This window comes from Hemitrygon akajei, chromosome 10 (assembly GCF_048418815.1).
Source record: "Hemitrygon akajei chromosome 10, sHemAka1.3, whole genome shotgun sequence".
NCBI classification, from domain to species: Eukaryota; Metazoa; Chordata; class Chondrichthyes; order Myliobatiformes; family Dasyatidae; genus Hemitrygon; species Hemitrygon akajei.
In genome coordinates, this window is record NC_133133.1 from 4,163,588 (window position 1) to 4,185,073 (window position 21,486).

Sequence of the window (21,486 nt, forward strand, 5' to 3'; positions counted from 1 at the left end):
GCTGAGCCTTTATAAGACACTAGTCAGGCCGTGCTTGGAGTATTGTCAACAGTTTTGGGACCCATATCTCAGAAAGGATGTGTTATCATTGGAGAGAGTCCAGAGGAGGTTCACGAGGATGCTTCCAGGAATGAAAGGGTTAACATATGAGGAGCACCTGGCAGCTTTGGGCCTGCACTCACTGAAGTTTAGAAAAATGCAGGGGTGGGGTATGTCTTTGAAACCTCCTGAATGTTGAAAGGACTAAATAAAGTGGATGTGGAGAGGATGTTTTCTATAGTGGGGGTATCCAGACTAAGGGAACAGCCTCAAAATTGAGCGGTGACATTTTAGAACAGAGACACAGAGGAATCTTCTGGCCAGAGAGTAGTGAATCTGTGGAATGCTCTGCTACAGACTGTGGTGGAGGCCAAGTCCGTGTGTATATTTAAGGTGGAAGTTGATCGTTTCCTGATGGGTGTGGGCATCAAAGGATATGGTGAGAAGGCAGATGAATGGGGTTCGGGATCAACCGTGATGGGATATGGAGCAGACTCAATGGGCTGAATGACCTAATTCTGCTCTTGTGTCTTATGGTCTTATGGTCTAATTTGACAGCTTGATGATATTTCTCAACAGAGTCAATCCTCCCTTCTACTTTTTTACTGTATTTCTTTTTGATTCAGTTTTCCTTCAAAACAAAGAGGCAAACAACATTTTACGGAGGCAGAGACGGGAAAATCAATTTTTTGAGGAAGTTAAGGCGGGTAACCTAGAGAGAGAGTGCCATGAGGAAAAGTGTTCCTATGAAGAAGCACGGGAAATATTTGAAAACAAGGAAGGCACGGTAAGCTTTCTTTACAGACCCAATAAGAATTACATATGTGTTGAGTAATTAACTTGCAAAGTGCAGCCAGTGCCTCGAGTATTTTGGTGAACTTGTTTAGGTGATGCAGTTGCACCATATTTGTGCAAGACAATGAGGCAGAGGTAACGGGAGTTTGATTTAGATTCTGATGTATTTATCACAGGTACAGTACAGTGATTAACAAACAATAAAATACATTGTTTGCATTAATAGCCAACACAACCTAAAGATGTGCTGGGGGCAGCCCACAAGTGTAACCACAAATTCTGACACCAACATAGCACGTGCACAATGTTTGGCAGAACACAATACCAAAACAAAAACCGAGATGAGCCCCTTTCCTTCCTCCCATGCAGAGATACAGACAGTCCTCCGACTCTACAACTAGCTGCCTCCAGGCCTCTAGTATCTGGCCCCAACTCGCAGACGTATTCAGGTCACAACCAATCACCCAGGTGCTCAACTTATGTACTTGCACTTCAGACATTGAACTTCAGGCTTTGGTTTAAACACCAGACTCACACGGATGTCTGACCCCTGGGCGAAGACGGCCCATGTAAGGCTTTGAGTCCTGATGAAGGGTCTCGGCCTGAAACGTTGACTGCTCCTTTCAGTGGATGCTACCCGACCTGCTGAGTTTATCCAGCTTGTTTGTAAGGCTTTGAATTCCTGCTTGTGCTTTACTTGGTCTCTTCCTAGAAGCTGGTGATGCAGTCTGTACCGTTAAACGCAAACTGTCCATGTAATTCCCTTCTGTCTCCTCATGCCCTGATTTTCTCTCCTTGGTCCAACCATTGCTCCTCTGCACACTTGAACTCTATCAGCTCCTCTTGGATTGTCCCTGGCATGTCACACCTGACTCTTTCAACCTGTCTCCCAACACCTCTCATAAACTTCCTGCTGGTAGCTGCTTCAATCCCAGGAAAGATAGAATACTCTTGGGAATCATAACCTCTTTGTTGTGCTGGCAGTACACGGAACAATAGGGATGCCATAGCGGCATAGCCGTTAATGCGATGATTTACAGTGCCAGCAATCACCATTTGGGGTTCGATTCCCTCCGCTGTCTGTACGGGATTTGTATGTGCTCCCTGTGACTGCTTGAGGAGTTTCCACCGGGTGCTCCAGTTTCCTCCATCATTCCAAAGATGTAGAGGTTATGGACATTGGAAGTGTGGTGACACTCGCAGGCTGACCCCCAGCATAATCCTTGCTGATTTAATTAGATGTAAACAATGCATTCACTGCACATTTTGATGTTTTGATGTACATGTGACAAATAAAGCCAATCTTTATTGTAACATACTGAGACGCACCCAAACCAGTTCTGATAACACTGGACAACAAATGAGCAGAGTTCTGAAGGGAAGATGTTTAAACAGGAATGCAGAAAATGAATCTTTAGTGACGTTGTACTTCATGGTTTTGTGTGCTTGAAGCATGCTGTCAACCAGCTGCATGTAGTTTGGTGCTCTAGTTGCCAAGAAATTTTTCTTCAACATCCTTGAATGTCTTCTATGTGATTTTCTCCGATCCCACTAGAAATTCTTCAAATTGCCAGTCGTTGATAACCTGTTTAATTTGTGGCCCAACAAAAATGCTTTCCTTAATTTTGGCATCAGTTATTAAGACTTGAATTATAAATTGAAATAACCAAATATAGGCAATTTTACAAAATGGTTTGTGATAGAAAAATTTAATGGTGACTTTCATGATTAGCAGCTCAAAATCCATATGATACACCCAAAAGTATTCAGGAAGCAAATTCTTTGTTGTCCAGTGCAATTAACACTCAGAGAGCCATGACTTTCAGAGTTATGCCTGAATGTCCTAAAGTTTGTTTGTGACCAGCATGATCGTGATTGGCCAAAAGGTCTCCTTCAAGAAAACGATGAACATGGAACAGTACAGAACAGGAACAGATCCTTCGGCCCGACTACTTTGCTGAACTTATTAGGATAGAACATAGAACAGTACAGCACAGGAACAGGCTCACAATGTTGTGCTGAACCAGTTAAAAAGCAAATAAAAAACACTCAAGCATCAATCCCTCCTACCTACACCATGTCCATAGCCCTCCATCTTCCTTACATTATGTGCCAATCCAAACATCTCTTAAAAAACCTCTAACGTATCTGCCTCTACCACCATATCAGGCAACACATTCCAGGCTTCCGTGACTTACCAAGTAAAAAAAAACTTACCCTCACAACCCCCTTGAACCTATCCCTCTCACCTTCAATGCATGTCCTCTGGTGTTAGACATTTCTAACATTATAAGAGACATATCTATGTCTCTTATAATCTTGGAAACCTCTGTCAGATCTCCCCTCAGCCTCCGACGCGCCAGAGAAAACAAGCTAAGTTTATCCAGCCTCTCATGATAGCACGTGCCCTCCAAACCAGGCAGCATCCTGATAAACCTATTCTGCGCCCTCTCCACAAGTCTTCCTATAGTGAGGCAACCAGAACTGTATGCAATGCTCTATGTGTAGACGTACAGAGTTTTATAAAATTGCAACACAACCTCTTGACTTTTGAAAGGCCTAACTAAATTAATCTCTTCTGCCTCCACATTGTTCGTACCCCTCCATTCCCTGCACATTAATGTACCTATCTGAGAGCCTCTTAACCACCTCTCTCATATTTGCCTCCAGCACCACCCCTAGCAGCACACTCCAGACCCCCACCACTCTCTGTGCAAAGAAACTTGCTTCTCGCATCTCCTTTGAAATTATCCCCTCTCACCTAAATGCATGGTGTTAAGACCATAAGATATAGTAGCAGAATTAGGTCATTTGGCCCATTGAGTCTGTTCCGCCATTTCATCATTTTCCCTCTCAGTTCCAATCTCTTTGCTTCAGCCTGTATCCCTTCATGTCCTGACCAATCAAGAATCTATCAACCTCTACGTTAAATATATATAAAGATGGCCTCCACAGCTGTCTGTGACAACAAGTTCCGCAGATTCTCCACTCTCTGACTAAAGAAATTCCTTCTCATTTCCGTTCCAAAAGGACGCCTTTCTATTCTGAGGCTGTGTCCTCTGGTCTTCATTTCTCCCAGCACAGGAAACATCCTCTCCACATCCACTTAGTCAAGGCCTTTCACCATTCGATAGGTTTCAATGAGATCATCCCTCACTCTTCTGAATTCCAGTGAGTAGGGGCCCAGAGCCATCGAACTCTCTTCATATGACAAGCTGTTCAATCTGGAAATTGTTCTTGTGAACCTCCTTTGAACCCTCTCCAGTTTCAGCACCTCCCTTCTAAGATAAGTAAAATAAGAAATGTATTAAACATTTCAACCCTGGGAAAGCTCCTCGTGTACTTCTAAAAGGGTGTAAAACAGCTGGAGGTACAGTCCTTTAGTTGAGTCATTGATCCATAATTTCTTCTGATTCTACATTCACAGTGATCATTTTATTAGGTCCAGGAGGTATCTAATAAAGTGGCCACTGGGTGTAAGTTCACGCTCTTCTGCTGCTGTAGCCCATCACCTCAAAGTTTCCCACCCTGCACCAATAACCCTTTCTCCATCTGCAACCCTCCTCCTTTCCTTGGGCAACCCCCCTCAGGTTCTCTGCCTGCTCTGGAGCTTTTCATCTCTAATTGTTGATGAGACATCAACCATCTCGACTTCAGCACTCCCCTCTTCTCCTCAAACCTTACTCCCTCTGAATGTACTGCCCCCTGCTCTCTCCACACCAATCCCAACCTCACCATCAAAGCCCCCAACAAAGGGGATGCTGTTTCAGTGTGGTGGGCTGGTCTCGAACTTGCTGAGGCCAGGCGGCAACTCTTAGTCAGCTCCTGTTATCTACCATTTGAAGAGGACGCCACTCTGACAATCTGTCTCCGACATTATCACTGACCTCCAACTCTGGAGAAGTCCCATCCGCTGCCTCCAAGCTCATAGTTCCGTTACCCCACTCTGTTCATTTCTACCTCCTACCCAAGATCCACAAACCTGACTCTCTGGGCAGGCCCATTGTCTCTGCCTGGATACATGTCCTCACACCGCAAATCCATTGTATTCCCTTTGGCTCAGTCGCTTTCCACCTACATCTGTAACACTTCGCACCTTCTCGATCTCCTCGGAAACTTTCAATCTGCTTCATGCACCCATGCTGAGCTCGTCAATTTCATTAGCTTTGCCTCTGGGCAGCATGGTAGCATGGTGGTTAGCACAATGGTTTAGAATACCAGTGATCCTGTTTCAATTCCTGCTGCTGCCAGTAAGGAGTTTGTATGTTCTCCCCATGACTGCATGGGTTTCCTCTGGGTGCTCCAGTTTCCTCTCACCGTCCAAGGATGTACCAGTTGGTAGGTTAATTGGTCATTGTAAATTGTCCTATGATTAGGCTAGGATTAACTCGGAGTATTGCTGGCCGTGTAGCTCAAAGGGGAGAAGAGCTTGTTCCACACTTATCTCAATAAATAACTAGATAACTTCCACCCTGCCCTTAAATTCACTTGGTCTATTCTGAAACCACCCTCTCTGGAGATAAGCTGTCTGCCGTCATCTTTTATAAACCTACCAATTCCCATGACTATCTCTGCATGCCGACTCCTGTAAAAATGCTATTCCCTTTACTCTGTTCCTTCATCTCTGTCGCATCTGTTACCAGGACGTGGCTTCCCTTTCCAGAACGTCAGAGATGTCCTCCTCCTTCAAAGAATGGCATTTCCCTTCTGCCGCCATTGAAGCTATCATCATTTGCATCTCCTTCATTTCCCCGACATCTGCGCTCACCCCATCTTCTCGCCACCTTAACAGTGGGAGTTTCTCTTGTTCTTACCTAAAACACCCTTAAGTCTCCACATCCAACAACCATCCTCTGGCATTTCCAACATCTCCCAAGGGATCCTACCACCAAACACGAATTAATTCTCCCCACCTCTCCACTTTCCACAGGGATTGCTCCCTTCGCGATTCCCTTGTCCATTCATCCATTCCCACTAATCACCCTCCTGGCACTTATCCCAACAAGCAACCAAAGTACTACACCTGCCCATTCAGCTCCTCCCTCACCTCCATTCAGGGCCCCAAACAGTCCTACCAGGTGAGGCAACAATTCACCTACAAATTTGTTGTGGTCATCTATTGTATCCGGTGCCTCCAATGTGGCCTCCTTTACATTGGTGAGATCCAATTGGCAGATTGGATTGGCAATTGGCAAATTGGCAGATTAGTTTGTTGAACACCTCCACTCCATCCACCAAAAACAGAATTTCCCAGTAGCCGAACATTTTAATTCCTATCCTCATTCCTTTCCAATATCTTGGTCAATGGCCTCCTCTTTTGCCATAATGAGGCCACACTCAGGGTGGAGGAACAACCATATTCCACCTGAGTGGCCTCCAACCCATTGGTGTGAATATTTATTTCTCCTACTAGTAAAAATAAAAAATTCCTCCACTCTGCTCTTCTTCCCCCACTCTGGCCTTGTACATTTTCTCCTTACCTGCCTATAGCCCCCTGGTGCCTTTCCTAATTGCATTTCTCCCACAGTCCTCTCTCCTCTCCTATCACATTCCTTCCTCACCAGCCCTTTACATTTCAATAGACAATAGACAATAGGTGCAGAAATAGACCATTTGGCCCTTCGAGCCTGCACCGCCATTTTGAGATCATGGCTGATCAATTACTATCAATACCCGGTTCCTGCCTTGTCCCCATATCCCTTGATTCCCCTATCCATAAGATACCCATCTAGCTCCTTCTTGAAAGCATCCAGAGAATTGGCCTCCACTACCTTCCGAGGCAGTGCATTCCAGACCCCCACAACTCTCTGGGAGAAGAAGTTTTTCCTTAACTCTGTCCTAAATGACCTACCCCTTATTCTCAAACCATGCCCTCTGGTACTGGACTCTCCCAGCATTTGGAACATATTTCCTGCCTCTATCTTGTCCAATCCCTTAATAATCTTATATGTTTCAATCAGATCCCCTCTCAATCTCCTTAATTCCAGCGTGTACAAGCCCAGTCTCTCTAACCTCTCTGTGTAAGACAGTCAAGACATCCCAGAAATTAACCTCGTAAATCTACGCTGCACTTCCTCTACAGCCAGGATGTCCTTCCTTAACCCTGGAGACCAAAACTGTACACAATACTCCAGGTGTGGTCTCACCAGGGCTCTGTACAAATGCAAGAGGATTTCCTTGCTCTTGTACTCAATTCCCTTTGTAATAAAGGCCAACATTTCATTAGCCTTCTTCACTGCCTGCTGCACTTGCTCATTCACCTTCAGTGACTGATGAACAAGGACTCCGAGATCTCTTTGTATTTCTCCCTTACCCAACTCTATACCGTTCAGATAATAATCTACCTTCCTGTTCTTACTCCCAAAGTGGATAACCTCACACTTATTCACATTAAACGTCATCTGCCAAGTATCTGCCCACTCACCCAGCCTATCCAAGTCACCCTGAATTCTCCTAACATCCTCATCACATGTCACACTGCCACCCAGCTTAGTATCATCAGCAAATTTGCTGATGTTATTCTCAATGCCTTCATTCAAATCGTTAACGTAAATGGTAAACAGCTGTGGTCCCAATACCGAGCCTGTGGCACCCCACTAGTCACCACCTGCCATTCCGAGAAACACCCATTCACCGCTACCCTTTGCTTTCTATCTGCCAACCAGTTTTCAATCCATGTCAATGCCTTCCCCCCGACGCCCTGAGCTTTGATTTTACCCACCAATTTTTCCCACCACATGGTTTCACCTATCATGTTCTAGCTATCCTCCTTCCCTTCCCCCCACATTTTTATTCTGGCTTTTCCCCCTTCCTTTCCAGTTCTGAAGAAGGGTCTCAGCCCAAAACATCAGCTGTTTATTCATCTCCATAGATGCTTCCTGACCTGCTGAGTTCCTCCAGCATTTTGTGTGTGTTCTGCTGGATTTCCAGCATCTACAGAATCTCCTGTACTTTGATGTTTTGTACAGTCATAGATGTTCTTCTGCACACCATTGGTGTGATATGTGGTTTTTTGAGTTTACTGTCACCTTCCAGTCAGCTTTCTGTCTGGCCATCCTCCTCTGATCTCTCTCATTAACAAGGTGTTTTCACCCCCTTAACTGTTGCTCACTGGATGTTTTTTTGTTTTGTTTTCACACTATGCTCTGTTATTTCTAAAGACTGTTGTGCATGAAAATACCAGCAGATCAGCAGTTTCTGCGATACTCAAACCACCCCATCTGGCGCCAACAATCATTCCACAGTGAAAGTCACTTAGGTTACATTTGTTTCTTATTATGATGTTTAGTTTGAACAAAACTTAACCTTTTGACCATGTCTGCATACTTCTATGCATTGAGTTGCTACCACACAATTGGTTGATTAGATATTTGTATTAACGAGCATCTATACAGATGTACCTAATAAAGTGGCCACTGAGTGTAGATGTATAATTTAATTTTTTTTTCTTATTTCTTATAGCTTGAATTTTGGAACCAATATGTAGGTAAGTTTTAACTTAATCACGTCTTAATTAAGCATGTACTGGTTTGTATCTATATTATCCTGTCCTAATATTAAAGCTTGATGTGAGGTGAATCAATTCATGATTGTCACAAGGACTGAGGTACAGAGCATGCCATCCTTACAGATCGTTTCATCAGCTTGTTGAGATAGTACGAGGCAGAACAGCACTGAGCTGCAAAAGAAGGTACAACATTTACAGAGAAGTTGCAATGCAGGCAGACGGTGAGGTGCAAAACAGTAAACTAGTGTCCTGAGGATCGGTGAGGTGAGCTAAGGCTTTGATCTTTGGAGTGAAGGGGGATGGGAGATGATTTAATAGAGGTGAGTAAAGTGATAAAAGTCATGGATTGAGTAGACAACCAGAGACTTTTTCCCGGTGGAAGTGGCTAATATCAGATGCAACTTCACTCAGAGAGTGGTGAGAGATGGAACAAACTGCCAGTGCAAATGGTGGATGAGGGTTCGATTTCGACCTTTAAAAGCTATTTGGATAGGTATATGGATGGGAGGGCTATGGTCCAGATGCAGATTGATGGGACAAGGCAGATTAATAGTTCAGCATGGCCTAGATGGGCTGAAGGGCCTGTTTCTGTGCTGTAGTGTTCTGCGATTTTATGACTGTGCATAATTTTGAATTGATTGGAGGAAAGGATACTAGGGATGTCAGGAGTAGGTTTTTCACACATAGAGTGGTGGGTTGTGGAATACACTGATGGGTTTGGTGGTAGAGGCAGATAATATTGGGGCATTTATGAAACTCTTTCATAGGCAAATGGATGATAGAAAAATTCGGGGCTATGTAGGAGAGAAGAGTTTGATTGATCAAGGAGTAAGGTGAAATATCAGCACAACTTTCTGGGCAGAAGGGTCTGTACTGTTCGATGTTCAGTAAGGAGGTAGGTTGTGAGTATGAGTCTATTTTATTTAGAAATCAGAATCCACTGTTTTGCCTCATCAGATGTCTGGTAGCTTCTGCCAGTGGCTCATATCTTCAAACCCTCACTCCCAACTCTGGAGAAAAGGGTGAGGTGTGTTCAGCCAGTAGTGGTTTCCCATCTAGATCAGAGAAGTCAAGGAGATGTCAATCCTATCAATCCTCAGTCATTTGTGATCCGTGCTGTTTGCGGTCTCAGGATCTTCTAATGCATCTCATTCTTAAACATGGTTGAAAAGTGTCCTTGCAGACGTACCTCCTGTTCCTAATAAAATGGCTGCTGAGTGGTCGTTCCTGGTCTTCTGCTGCTGTAGCCCATCCACTTCAAGATTCAATGTGTTGTGTGTTCACAGATGCTCTTCTGCACACCGCTGTAGTAATGCATGGCAACGTCGCCTTCCTGTCAGCTTGAACCTGTCTGGCCTCTGTCCTCTGACCTCTCTCATTAACAAGGCGTTTTCACCCACAGAACTGCCGTTCTCTGGATGATCCTTGGTTTGTTTTGCACCATTCCCTATAAACTCTAGAGACTGTTGTGCTTGAAAATCTCAGGGGATCAGCAGTTTCTGAAATACTCAAACTATCCTGACTGGTAACAACAGTCGTTCCATGGTCAAAGGCACTTAGATCACATTTCTTCCCATTCTGATGTTTGATCTGAACAATAACTCAATTGCTTGACCATGTCCGAATGCTTTTATGCATTGAGTTGCTGCCACTTGATTGGTTGATTAGATATTTGCATTAACAAGCAGGTGGCTAGGTGTACCTAATAAAGTGGCCACTGAGTGTAGTTGTATGTCTATCAGGAAGTCCATCTCCTTTCACTGTAAATCCCACCCAGCCTGTTGCTATACCTTTGGAAGTTCTGTAGGTTGCATAAATTGGTGATCTTGAATGGTTTCTACCTCATTAAGATTAAGCTGCTTCATTTTCAGATGGAAACCAATGTGAGTCCAATCCTTGCCTAAACCAAGGTAGTTGCAAAGATGGGATTTCTTCCTATTACTGCTTGTGCCCACCAGGTTTTGAAGGGATAAACTGTGAGAGAGGTAAAGAGAGCTATTTTGCCTTTTGCACATTGGTTGTTTGTCCATCCTTATAGATGTGGTCTTTCATTGATTCTATAATGTTTCTTGGACTTTAAGAGTATACCCACAATGAAACAAATCTCAGGGTTGCATATGGTGACATGTACATTGATAATGCATTTACTTTGAACTTTGAAAGAGCACAATTTGTCATTGATTTAGTGTTGCCACATGTGGAGGGCACATGTTGGATTAGACAGTATCATTATAATTTTCTTTGCAGTGATATATACGTACTTTGACAATAAACTTACTTTGAGCTTTGAGTTTAACCATTTATGCTGCTTGTATTTTTGTATAACTACTGTAACTGTTTTGTATGTTTCCTAGTGGTCACAGTATGTATATGCACTTGTTCAATGTCTCCTCTTGTAGTAATAGCTCTTTGTCTGATTCTGGAAGCTTCTTTTGGTATAGCATTATTTGAATAGGTTTGGTTAATTTTTATCTACAAATTTGAATGAAATTTTTCTTTTCTATGGTATAGCACTAACAATCATTCCACTGTCAAAGACCCTAACCCTAACCCTAACAACACTTAAAGATCACATTAACGAGCAGGTGTAACTAATAAAGTGATCACATACTGTACGTTTTGATGTTTCAAAGTACATGTGACAAATAAAGTTAATCTTACTTTAGGGGAATATTTCATATAGTTTGTTTTTTGGAAAGTTTATCTGATTGTTAAAGGACCCCACTTCCACACACAAAGGCTGCAGTTTGCTGAATGTTTATTGTGTCTATGCAGAACCTTTAAAACTCTGCAATTTGGCTAACGGAGGATGCCACCATTTCTGCAAAAAAGATGCTGTGAAAGGTGTGAAATGTGCTTGTGCTCCGACCTACAAACTTGGTGAGGACCAACATTCGTGTATTCCTACAGGTAAGGCCATTGTGTTTACTGTCGTCTTAAAGTCATAGAATATTAGAGCACAGCAACAGACCCTTCAGTCCATCTAGTTTGTGATAAAATATTATCCTTCCTAGTCCTGTTGATGTACACCTAGACCAAAGCTCTCCTTACCCTTCACATCCAGGTATTTATCCAAACTTCTCTTAGGTGTTGCACTCAAACCTGCCTCAATCATTTCCACTGGCAGCTTCTTCCACAATTGCACCACTCTTTCAGTGAAGAAATTTCCCTTCAGGTTCCCATTAAATATTTCACCTTTCACCCTTAACCCATCACCTTCAGTTCTAGTGCAAAGATCATGGCTAGAGGCTCAGTAATCTCCTCCTTCACTTCCCACAGTATATCTCATTCGGTCCCAGTGACTTACCTAACTTAATGCTTCTCCAAAGCTCCAGCACATAAAGCTTCAGTTCCAACATTTCAGGTTAAAACCTTTCATCAGGAATCTTTACCTTGTGAGACCCACTTCCCCTGAGATTGGAGAATTGGTTTATTATTGTCACGTGTACTGAGGTAGGTAAAACATTACCTTGCATCCCATCAATACAGATCATTTCATTCCAACACTGCATCCAGGTAGTTCAAGGTAAAAGAACAGAATTGAGAATAAAGTGATCTGGTTACAGAGAAAGAGCAGAGCAAGTGGACTGTTTGTGAAGGATACTGTGAGGTGACCTGATAGAGGTGTACAAGATGAGAAGAAGCATTGACGGTGTGCCCAGCCAGCACCTTTGTCCCAGGGCGAAAATAGCTAATACGAGGGGGCATAATTTTAAGGTGAATGAAAGAAAGTATAGGGGGGATGTCAGAGGTAGGTTTTTTTTACACAGTGTGTGGTGGGTGTGTGGAAAGCCCTGCCAGGGATAGTGGTAGAGGCAGAAACATTAGGGGCATTTAAGAGACTCTTAGGCACACGGATGATAGATAAATGGAGGGCTGTGTAGGAGGGAAATGTTAGATTGACCTTAGAGTAGATCTAAATGTTAGCGCGATATGGTGGGCTGAAAGATCTATATTGTGCTGGAGTTCTTTTTCAAATGGTACAAGGCCATAATGAGGTAGATTATGAAGTTAATAATCTATCTTATCATACAAGAGAACCATTTAATAGTCTTATAGCAGTGGGGTAGAAGCTGTCTTTGAGACTGGTGGTACAGGCTTTTGTATCTTCTGCTGGAGGGGAGAGGGGAGTAGAGAGAATGCCTGGGGTGGGTGGGGTCTTTGTTTCTGCTGGCTGATGTACCAGAGCAGTGAATGCATGAACCTTGTCTCATGTGGGAGTCTGTTCTTTGCTCTTAACTCTGCTGGGAAGAGAGTTATTCCTGAAATCCCAATTGGATTCACTGGCCATTTGCAGCTACAATATCATCTTCCACATGAGATTTATGTTGACTTTACAAAACATTTATTGTTGAAGACCAGTAGCCTTGAAGATGGTCATAATAAAATCAAATTATCTCCATTTTTAATATAAAAATGAACAGGGAAAAAATATTTAAAGTCTATCCTGTCTTGTTTGCCTTCCAGCATCCTGGTCAATACAGTGTTGACTGATCACAGGAAAATATCTCTATGGCAGATCTTGTCAAGGCTTAGAGAACTCTCTGTGGTGGGAAACAGTGAACCAGAGGGCCATACAATGCCCAGAGGCTTCAACTGCAGGCGTATTTATAAAACAGAAATGGAACTAGTGATTACTGGCACTGATGTAAAATATTAATTTACAACTTCATTATGGTCAATGCACATTTGCTTCCTCAATGCAATTAAGGAATGCATGACCTCAAAAAAGCAGTAGTTTAAAGTAGAGGAGGTGTTTGACAATGTGGGTGAAGTGGGTAAATCTCATTGGCTGATGGTCCATTTCCCTCCGTAGCTGTTACCCAAGTTCCTCCAGTGCCTGTCTATTGCCTCATATTGCTGGTCCCCAAATCTTAAAGGGGATGGTTAAAAAACCCTATGGTCTCATACCAGTGGAGAGATGAAGACATAGAAAATATAGAAGCAGAATTAGGTCATTCTGCCCAACGAGTGGCTGATTTATTATCCCTCTCAACCCCATTCTCCTGCCTTCTCCCCATTATTTCCGACACCCTGACTAATCAAGAGCACACACCAATCAAGATCAAAACCTACAACTTACACTTTAAATATACCCAATGACTTGGCCTCCACAGCTGTCTGTGGCAATAAATTCCAGATTCACCACCCTCTGGCTAAAGAAATTCCTCATCATCTCTGTTCGAAAGAGACATCCTTCTATTCTGAGGCTGTGTCCTCTCGTCCACAAATCTCCCACTATTGAAAACATCCTCTCCACATCCACTTTGTTCAACCCTTTCAATATTCGGTCAGATTCAATGTGATCCCCACCCCCTCCCAGTGAGTACAAATGCTCCTCAGATGTTAATCCTCTCATTCCCAAGATCATTATCGGAAGCTTCCTCTGGACCCTCATCCTTCCTTAGATATGCAGCTCAAAATTGCTGACAATGCTCCAAATGTGGTCTGGCCAATTCCTTTTAAAGCCTCAGCATTACATCCTTGCTTTTATGTTCTGGAAATGAATGCTAACATTGTATTTGCCTGCCTGGAATTTAGAAGATTGAGGGGGGATCTTATTGAAACATATAAAATTCTAAAGGGATTGGACAGGCTAGATGCAGGAAGATTGTTTCCAATGTTGGGGAAGTCCAGAAGGAGGGGTCACAGTTTAAGGATAAAGGGGAAACCTTTTAGGACCGAGATGAGGAAAAACTTCTTCACACAGAGAGTGGTGAATCTGTGGAATTCTCTGCCACAGGAAACAGTTGAGACCGGTTCATTGGCTATATTTAAGAGGAAGTTAGATATGGCCCTTGTGGCTAAAGGGATCAGGGGGTATGGAGAGAAAGCAGGTACAGGGTTCTGAGTTGGATGATCAGCCATGATCATACTGAATAGTGGTGCAGACTCGAAGGGCCGAATGCCCTACTCCCGCACCTATTTTCTATGTTTCTTATTACCATCTCAACCTGCAAATGAACCTTCAGGGAATCCTGAACTACAAACGTACAATTCCCAAGTCCTTTTGCACTCCCAATTTCTGGATTCTCTGGAGGAGAAAGAGAAAGGCAAAGGGTAGCTGCAGAAAGTAGGGCATCTTGTGTTTATTAATCTCTGAGTTCTGTTTTGACAGTGGACCACCCTTGTGGAAAAATTGCAGATATCAATGCAGTGCGGTCACTTGATAACACCTTTTCGACAAGGAACACCAGCGTACCTGACTCATATTTCAGTAATGTTACAGACAAGCCTCGTTCATCTAATGCCACAACTGCTCATAATTCCAGAAACGTCACTGAGGTCTTTAACTACACCATCATCACAGGGTCAGCGGGTGACCACACCAAAATTGTGGGTGGCGTGGAGTGTGTGAAAGGACAGTGTCCCTGGCAGGTATGGCCTACCCTTCTAAAGACACACTTGTATATCTGTTGGACACCTCAGGACATCTTGAAGCTGAAGGAAACCATTGTTTGGACTGCAGACAGCCGCAGTAAATGTAGGAAACTCCCATAGAGCAATGTTCCCATGAAGTTGATTGATCCTAAGTATTAGATAGGACACATTTATCAAACAAAGAATCATTGTTACCATTCATTTTGATTAAACAGAATTTCAACTACCTCGGCCTCGCCCTCTGGAACTCCCTCCCTATCACGGTCTGGAATTCCCTCCCTATTCTGAGTCGCATCCTCTGGAATCCTTGCTATCCTGGGCCTCACATTTGGGATTCCCTCTATATCCTGGACCTCAACCTCTGGCATTCCCTACCTATCCTGGGTCTCACCATCTGAAATTCTCTCCCTATCCTGGGTCTCACCCTCTGGAATTCCCTCCCTATCCTGGGTCTCACCCTCTGGAATTCCCTCCCTATCCTGGGTCTCACCCTCTGGAATTCTCTCCCTATCCTGGGTCTCACCCACTGGAATTCCCTCCCTATTCTGGGTCTCACCCTCTGGAATTCCCTCCTTATCCTGGGTCTCACCCTCTGGAATTCCCTCCCTATCCTGGGACTCACCCTCTGGAATTCCCTCCCTATCCTGGGTCTCACATTCTGGAATTCCCTCCCTATCGTGGGTCTCACACTCTGGAATTCCCTCCCTATCCTGGGTCACACACATTGGAATTCCCTCCCTATCCTGGGTCTCACACTCTGGAATTCCCTCCCTATCCTGGGTCTCACACTCTGGAATTCTCTCCCTATCCTGGGTCACACACATTGGAATTCCCTCCCTATCCTGGGTCTCACACTCTGGAATTCCCTCTCTATCCTGGGTCTCACACTCTGGAATTCCCTCCCTATCCTGGGTCTCACACTCTGGAATTCTCTCCCTATCCAGGGTCACACACATTGGAATACCCTCCCTATCCTGGGTCTCACACTCTGGAAATCTCTCCCTATCCTGGGTCACACACATTGGAATTCCCTCCCTATCCTGGGTCTCACACTCTGGAATTCCCTCTCTATCCTGGGTCTCACACTCTAGAATTCTCTCCCTATCCTGGGTCACACACATTGGAATACCCTCCCTATCCTGGGTCTCACACTCTGGAATTCTCTCCCTATCCTGGGTCACACACATTGGAATTCCCTCCCTATCCTAGGTCACACACATTGGCATTCCCTCCCTATCCTAGGTCACACACATTGGCATTCCCTCCCTTTCCTGGGTCATACACATTGGAATTCCCTCCCTATCCTGGGTCACACACATTGGCATTCCCTCCCTATCCTAGGTCACACACATTGGCATTCCCTCCCTTTCCTGGGTCATACACATTGGAATTCCCTCCCTATCCTGGGTCACACACATTGGCATTCCCTCCCTATCCTAGGTCACACACATTGGCATTCCCTCCCTATCCTAGGTCACACACATTGGCATTCCCTCCCTTTCCTGGGTCACACACATTGGAATTCCGTCCCTATCCTGGGTCACACACATTGGCATTCCCTCCCTAACCTAGGTCACACACATTGGAATTCCCTCCCTATCCTGGGTCACACACATTGGCATTCCCTCCCTATCCTAGGTCACACACATTGGAATTCCCTCCCTATCCTGGGTCACACACATTGGAATTCCCTCTCTATCCTGGGTCACACACATTGGAATTCCCTCCCTATCCTGGGTCACACACATTGGCATTCCCACCCTTTCCTGGGTCACACACATTGGAATTCCCTCCCTATCCTGGGTCACACACATTGGCATTCCCTCCCTATCCTAGGTCACACACATTGGCATTCCCTCCCTTTCCTGGGTCACACACATTGGAATTCCATCCCTATCCTGGGTCACACACATTGGCATTCCCTCCCTATCCTAGGTCACACACATTGGAATTCCCTCTCTATCCTGGGTCACACACATTGGAATTCCCTCCCTATCCTGGGTCACACACATTGGAATTCCCTCCCTATCCTGGGTCTCACACATTGGCATTCCCTCCCTTTCCTGGGTCACACACATTGGCATTCCCTCCCTATCCTGGGTCACACACATTGGAATTCCCTCCCTTTCCTGGGTCTCACCCTCTGGAATTCCCTCCCTTTCCTGGGTCACACACATTGGAATTCCCTCCCTATCCTGGGTCTCACACTCTGGAATTCTCTCCCTATCCTGGGTCACTCACATTGGAATTCCCTCCCTATCCTGGGTCACACACATTGGAATTCCCTCCCTTTCCTGGGTCATACACATTGGAATTCCCTCCCTATCCTGGGTCACACACATTGGCATTCCCTCCCTATCCTGGGTCTCACACATTGGAATTCCCTCCCTATCCTGGGTCACACACATTGGAATTCCCTCCCTATCCTGGGTCACACACATTGGAATTCCCTCCCTATCCTGGGACACACACATTGGCATTCCCTCCCTATCCTGGGTCACACACATTGGAATTCCCTCCCTTTCCTGGGTCACACACATTGGAATTCCCTCCCTATCCTGGGTCTCACACATTGGCATTCCCTCCCTTTCCTGGGTCTCACACATTGGAATTCTCTCCCTATCCTGGGTCACACACATTGGAATTCCCTCCCTATCCTGGGTCACACACATTGGAATTCCCCCCCTATCCTGGGTCTCACACTCTGGAATTCTCTCCCTATCCTGGGTCTCACACTCTGGAATTCCCTCCCTATTCTGGGTCACACACATTGGAATTCCCCCCCTATCCTGGGTCTCACACTCTGGAATTCCCTCCCTATCCTGGGCTTCACCTTCTGGAAATTGTTCCCTATCCTGGGTCACACACATTGGAATTCCCTCCCTATCCTGGGTCACACACATTGGAATTCCCTCCCTATCCTGGGTCTCACCCTCTGGAATTCCCTCTCTATCCTGGGTCTCACCCTCTAGAATTCCCTCCCTATCCTGGGTCTCACACTCTGGAATTCTCTCCCTATCCTGGGTCATACACATTTTAATTCCCTCCCTATCCTGGGTCTCACCCTCTGGAATTCCCTCCCTATCCTGGGTCACACACATTGTCATTCCCTCCCTATCCTGGGTCACACACATTGGAATTCCCTCCCTATCCTAAGTCTCACCCTCTGGAATTCCCTCCCTATCCTGGGTCACACATATTGGAATTCCCTCCCTATCCTGGGCTTCACCATCTGGAAATCGTTCCCTATCCTGGGTCACACACATTGGAATTCCCTCCCTATCCTGAGTCACACACATTGGAATTCCCTCCCTATCCTGGGTCTCACACATTGGCATCCCCTCCCTTTCCTGGGTCACACACATTGGCATTCCCTCCCTATCCTGGGTCACACACATTGGAATTCCCTCCCTTCCCTGGGTCTCACCCTCTGGAATTCTCTCCCTATCCTGGGTCACACACATTGGAATTCCCTCCCTATCCTGGGTCACACACATTGGAATTCCCTCCCTATCCTGGGTCTCACACTCTGGAATTCCCTCCCTATCCTGGGTCTCACACTCTGGAATTCCCTCCCTATCCTGGGCTTCACCTTCTGGAAATTGTTCCCTATCCTGGGTCACACACATTGGAATTCCCTCCCTATCCTGGGTCTCACACTCTGGAATTCTCTCCCTATCCTGGGTCACAAACATTGGAATTCCCTCCCTATCCTGGGTCTCACCCTCTGGAATTCTCTCCCTATCCTGGGTCTCACACTCTGGAATTCTCTCCCTATCCTGGGTAACACACTCTGGAATTCCCTCCCTATCCTGGGCTTCACCATCTGGAAATTGTTCCCTATCCTGGGTCACACACATTGGAATTCTCTCCCTATCCTGGGTCACACACGTTGGCATTCCCTCCCTATCCTAAGTCTCACCCTCTGGAATTCCCTCCCTATCCTGGGTCACACATATTGGAATTCCCTCCCTATCCTGGGCTTCACCATCTGGAAATCGTTCCCTATCCTGGGTCACACACATTGGAATTCCCTCCCTATCCTGAGTCACACACATTGGAATTCCCTCCCTATCCTGGGTCACACACATTGGAATTCCCTCCCTCTCCTGGGCTTCACCATCTGGAAATCGTTCCCTATCCTGGGTCACACACATTGGAATTCCCTCCCTATCCTGAGTCACACACATTGGAATTCCCTCCCTATCCTGGGTCACACACATTGGAATTCCCTCCCTATCCTGGGACACACACATTGGCATTCCCTCCCTATCCTGGGTCACACACATTGGAATTCCCTCCCTTTCCTGGGTCACACACATTGGAATTCCCTCCCTATCCTGGGTCTCACACATTGGCATTCCCTCCCTTTCCTGGGTCTCACACATTGGAATTCTCTCCCTATCCTGGGTCACACACATTGGAATTCCCTCCCTATCCTGGGTCACACACATTGGAATTCCCCCCCTATCCTGGGTCTCACACTCTGGAATTCTCTCCCTATCCTGGGTCTCACACTCTGGAATTCCCTCCCTATTCTGGGTCACACACATTGGAATTCCCCCCCTATCCTGGGTCTCACACTCTGGAATTCTCTCCCTATCCTGGGTCTCACACTCTGGAATTCCCTCCCTATCCTGGGCTTCACCTTCTGGAAATTGTTCCCTATCCTGGGTCACACACATTGGAATTCCCTCCCTATCCTGGGTCACACACATTGGAATTCCCTCCCTATCCTGGGTCTCACCCTCTGGAATTCCCTCTCTATCCTGGGTCTCACCCTCTAGAATTCCCTCCCTATCCTGGGTCTCACACTCTGGAATTCTCTCCCTATCCTGGGTCATACACATTTTAATTCCCTCCCTATCCTGGGTCTCATCCTCTGGAATTCCCTCCCTATCCTGGGTCACACACATTGTCATTCCCTCCCTATCCTGGGTCACACACATTGGAATTCCCTCCCTATCCTGGGTCTCACACATTGGCATCCCCTCCCTTTCCTGGGTCACACACATTGGCATTCCCTCCCTATCCTGGGTCACACACATTGGAATTCCCTCCCTTCCCTGGGTCTCACCCTCTGGAATTCTCTCCCTATCCTGGGTCACACACATTGGAATTCCCTCCCTATCCTGGGTCACACACATTGGAATTCCCTCCCTATCCTGGGTCTCACACTCTGGAATTCTCTCCCTATCCTGGGTCACAAACATTGGAATTCCCTCCCTATCCTGGGTCTCACCCTCTGGAATTCTCTCCCTATCCTGGGTCTCACACTCTGGAATTCTCTCCCTATCCTGGGTAACACACTCTGGAATTCCCTCCCTATCCTGGGCTTCACCATCTGGAAATTGTTCCCTATCCTGGGTCACACACATTGGAATTCTCTCCCTATCCTGGGTCACACACGTTGGCATTCCCTCCCTATCCTAAGTCTCACCCTCTGGAATTCCCTCCCTATCCTGGGTCACACATATTGGAATTCCCTCCCTATCCTGGGCTTCACCATCTGGAAATCGTTCCCTATCCTGGGTCACACACATTGGAATTCCCGCCCTATCCTGAGTCACACACATTGGAATTCCCTCCCTATCCTGGGTCTCACACATTGGCATCCCCTCCCTTTCCTGGGTCACACACATTGGCATTCCCTCCCTATCCTGGGTCACACACATTGGAATTCCCTCCCTTCCCTGGGTCTCACCCTCTGGAATTCTCTCCCTATCCTGGGTCACACACATTGGAATTCCCTCCCTATCCTGGGTCACACACATTGGAATTCCCTCCCTATCCTGGGTCTCACACTCTGGAATTCCCTCCCTATCCTGGGCTTCACCTTCTGGAAATTGTTCCCTATCCTGGGTCACACACATTGGAATTCCCTCCCTATCCTGGGTCTCACACTCTGGAATTCTCTCCCTATCCTGGGTCACAAACATTGGAATTCCCTCCCTATCCTGGGTCTCACCCTCTGGAATTCTCTCCCTATCCTGGGTCTCACACTCTGGAATTCTCTCCCTATCCTGGGTAACACACTCTGGAATTCCCTCCCTATCCTGGGCTTCACCATCTGGAAATTGTTCCCTATCCTGGGTCACACACATTGGAATTCTCTCCCTATCCTGGGTCACACACGTTGGCATTCCCTCCCTATCCTAGGTCACACACATTGGAATTCCCTCCCTATCCTGGGTCACACACATTGGAATTCCCTCTCTATCCTGGGTCACACACATTGGAATTCCCTCCCTATCCTGGGTCACACACATTGGCATTCCCACCCTTTCCTGGGTCACACACATTGGAATTCCCTCCCTATCCTGGGTCACACACATTGGCATTCCCTCCCTATCCTAGGTCACACACATTGGCATTCCCTCCCTTTCCTGGGTCACACACATTGGAATTCCATCCCTATCCTGGGTCACACACATTGGCATTCCCTCCCTATCCTAGGTCACACACATTGGAATTCCCTCTCTATCCTGGGTCACACACATTGGAATTCCCTCCCTTTCCTGGGTCACACACATTGGAATTCCCTCCCTATCCTGGGTCACACACATTGGAATTCCCTCCCTTTCCTGGGTCTCACCCTCTGGAATTCCCTCCCTTTCCTGGGTCATACACATTGGAATTCCCTCCCTATCCTGGGTCACACACATTGGCATTCCCTCCCTATCCTGGGTCTCACACATTGGAATTCCCTCCCTATCCTGGGTCACACACATTGGAATTCCCTCCCTATCCTGGGTCACACACAT

General features: G+C 45.9%; 1 protein-coding gene across 1 annotated transcript in view; it reads left to right on the plus strand.

Annotated features, from left to right (window-relative positions):
- The window catches only part of f9a (coagulation factor IXa), a 57,770-nt gene that overhangs the window by 11,553 nt on the left and 24,731 nt on the right, over nucleotides 1–21,486 (plus strand). Inside the window, exons 3-7 of the mRNA XM_073057758.1 lie at nucleotides 666–826; nucleotides 8,296–8,320; nucleotides 10,213–10,326; nucleotides 11,117–11,251; nucleotides 14,460–14,719. Of these exons, the coding sequence (XP_072913859.1) occupies nucleotides 666–826; nucleotides 8,296–8,320; nucleotides 10,213–10,326; nucleotides 11,117–11,251; nucleotides 14,460–14,719 (695 nt within the window). The remainder of the gene's footprint in view (nucleotides 1–665; nucleotides 827–8,295; nucleotides 8,321–10,212; nucleotides 10,327–11,116; nucleotides 11,252–14,459; nucleotides 14,720–21,486) is intronic.